At 46.9% G+C, this 1,415-nt stretch overlaps 1 protein-coding gene across 1 annotated transcript in view; it reads right to left on the reverse strand.

The window, feature by feature from the left end:
• XYLT1 (xylosyltransferase 1) overlaps positions 1–339 on the reverse strand; it is a 97,053-nt gene extending 96,714 nt beyond the window's left edge. The window contains exon 1 of the mRNA XM_017734311.1: positions 304–339. Within this exon, the coding sequence (XP_017589800.1) occupies positions 304–306 (3 nt within the window). The 5' untranslated portion in view covers positions 307–339. The remainder of the gene's footprint in view (positions 1–303) is intronic.
• Positions 340–1,415: the final 1,076 nt, after the last annotated feature.

Consider the following 1,415-nt stretch of genomic DNA (forward strand, 5'->3'; position numbering starts at 1 on the left):
CCCGAAACACAAATGCAGCCCAGAACAGCAGTGCAGCTCTGGAACAGCAATGCAGCCCTGGAAGAGCAGTGCAGTCCCGAACAGCAATGCAGCCCCGAACAGCAATGCAGCCCCGAACAGCAGTGCAGCCCCGAACAGCAGTGCAGCCCCGCTGTAAGCTGCATGGCACACAGGAAGGAGGGAAAAGCCCTGGGGCACAGAGGAAACAAAGAGCCGCCGGTGAGCGCTCCCAGCAGGTACCGCACGCGAACCCAGCGAGCTCCGGGCGGGCGGCACCGCCGGACACGGGCAGCGACCATCGACCATCGCCAGCGCAGCTCGGAGCGCGGCCCTTTCTTACTCCTTATTAGCTTGAAATTATGTTAGCCGAGCAGATCTGAAGAAATCTGATGCAAGCCGAAGCCTGCTGTAAATCCGCATGCGAAAGGATGCATTTCGCAGGCGGTGAAAGCCGAGAACGAGCTGTCGTCTTCACTTAGTTTAATTCCTGTGTGCCCTTTTGAGCAGCACAAGCCTTCATCAAGAAGAAACAACGAGCGTCTCTATGACCCAGATTCTCAGTTTATGCCCAAATAAATTTTACATTCTTCTGAAAGTAAAGGCTTTGAATGACTGTTGAAATGTACATGGGCTATTATTGGCTCCTCGGATTGCTCAAGGAACTTTAAAAAGACCAGACTTACGAATCTATTAGGCAACATTTTCTCTTTGTGTTGAAATCTCCAAGATAATGAATGTCTTGGAAAGAGCAACACGATTGTTATCATCCTTAACTCTTTGACCGAAGGCATGAGCTGGGCTGCTTCCAGTAAACAAGTGGGTTGTGTTAATTTTATAGACGTGATTAAAATAAGTAAAGAGGCACTTGAATTATTTTTTCCTTTGCAGTTAGTGAATAAATGTGGGCTAGTTGGCCAAAAGTCCCCACTGACACAGAATATTGCTGCAAGACAGTAGTGGTTGGAAAAACCCCTGTTCATCTTATCTGCCATCAATTGTCCACAGAGAGAGGGAATGACAATTGCAATGTTACACAACATCCATAAATACAAATTCCTCTTCTCTACAGTCAACAAGACTGTTCCCACGCATAAGGGAATTACTTCAGTGCTGGTTTTACAGATAAGGTGGAATTCTGGCAGTGCCCACCCAGAAGTCAATGGACAGGAGAAAGTCTTTCACTCCTGGTGAGCCACATCAGCCCCACATGGATCCAGCACATTCCAGCACAGTCCTGCTCACAAAACACACGACAGCCTTCCTTGTGGGGCAGGGACTGAACTCACAGCAAATCCAGATGATGAGCTACAATTGCTTGCAATGCTAATTATTCTATGCAATGCCCATATTCTAATGCAATCTCCTATAAAGAAACTATTCTTTTTTACAATATAATTCCATTTATGTTGTGAACT

Source organism: Corvus brachyrhynchos, unplaced genomic scaffold, assembly GCF_000691975.1.
Source record: "Corvus brachyrhynchos isolate BGI_N302 unplaced genomic scaffold, ASM69197v1 scaffold5, whole genome shotgun sequence".
Lineage (NCBI taxonomy): Eukaryota > Metazoa > Chordata > Aves > Passeriformes > Corvidae > Corvus > Corvus brachyrhynchos.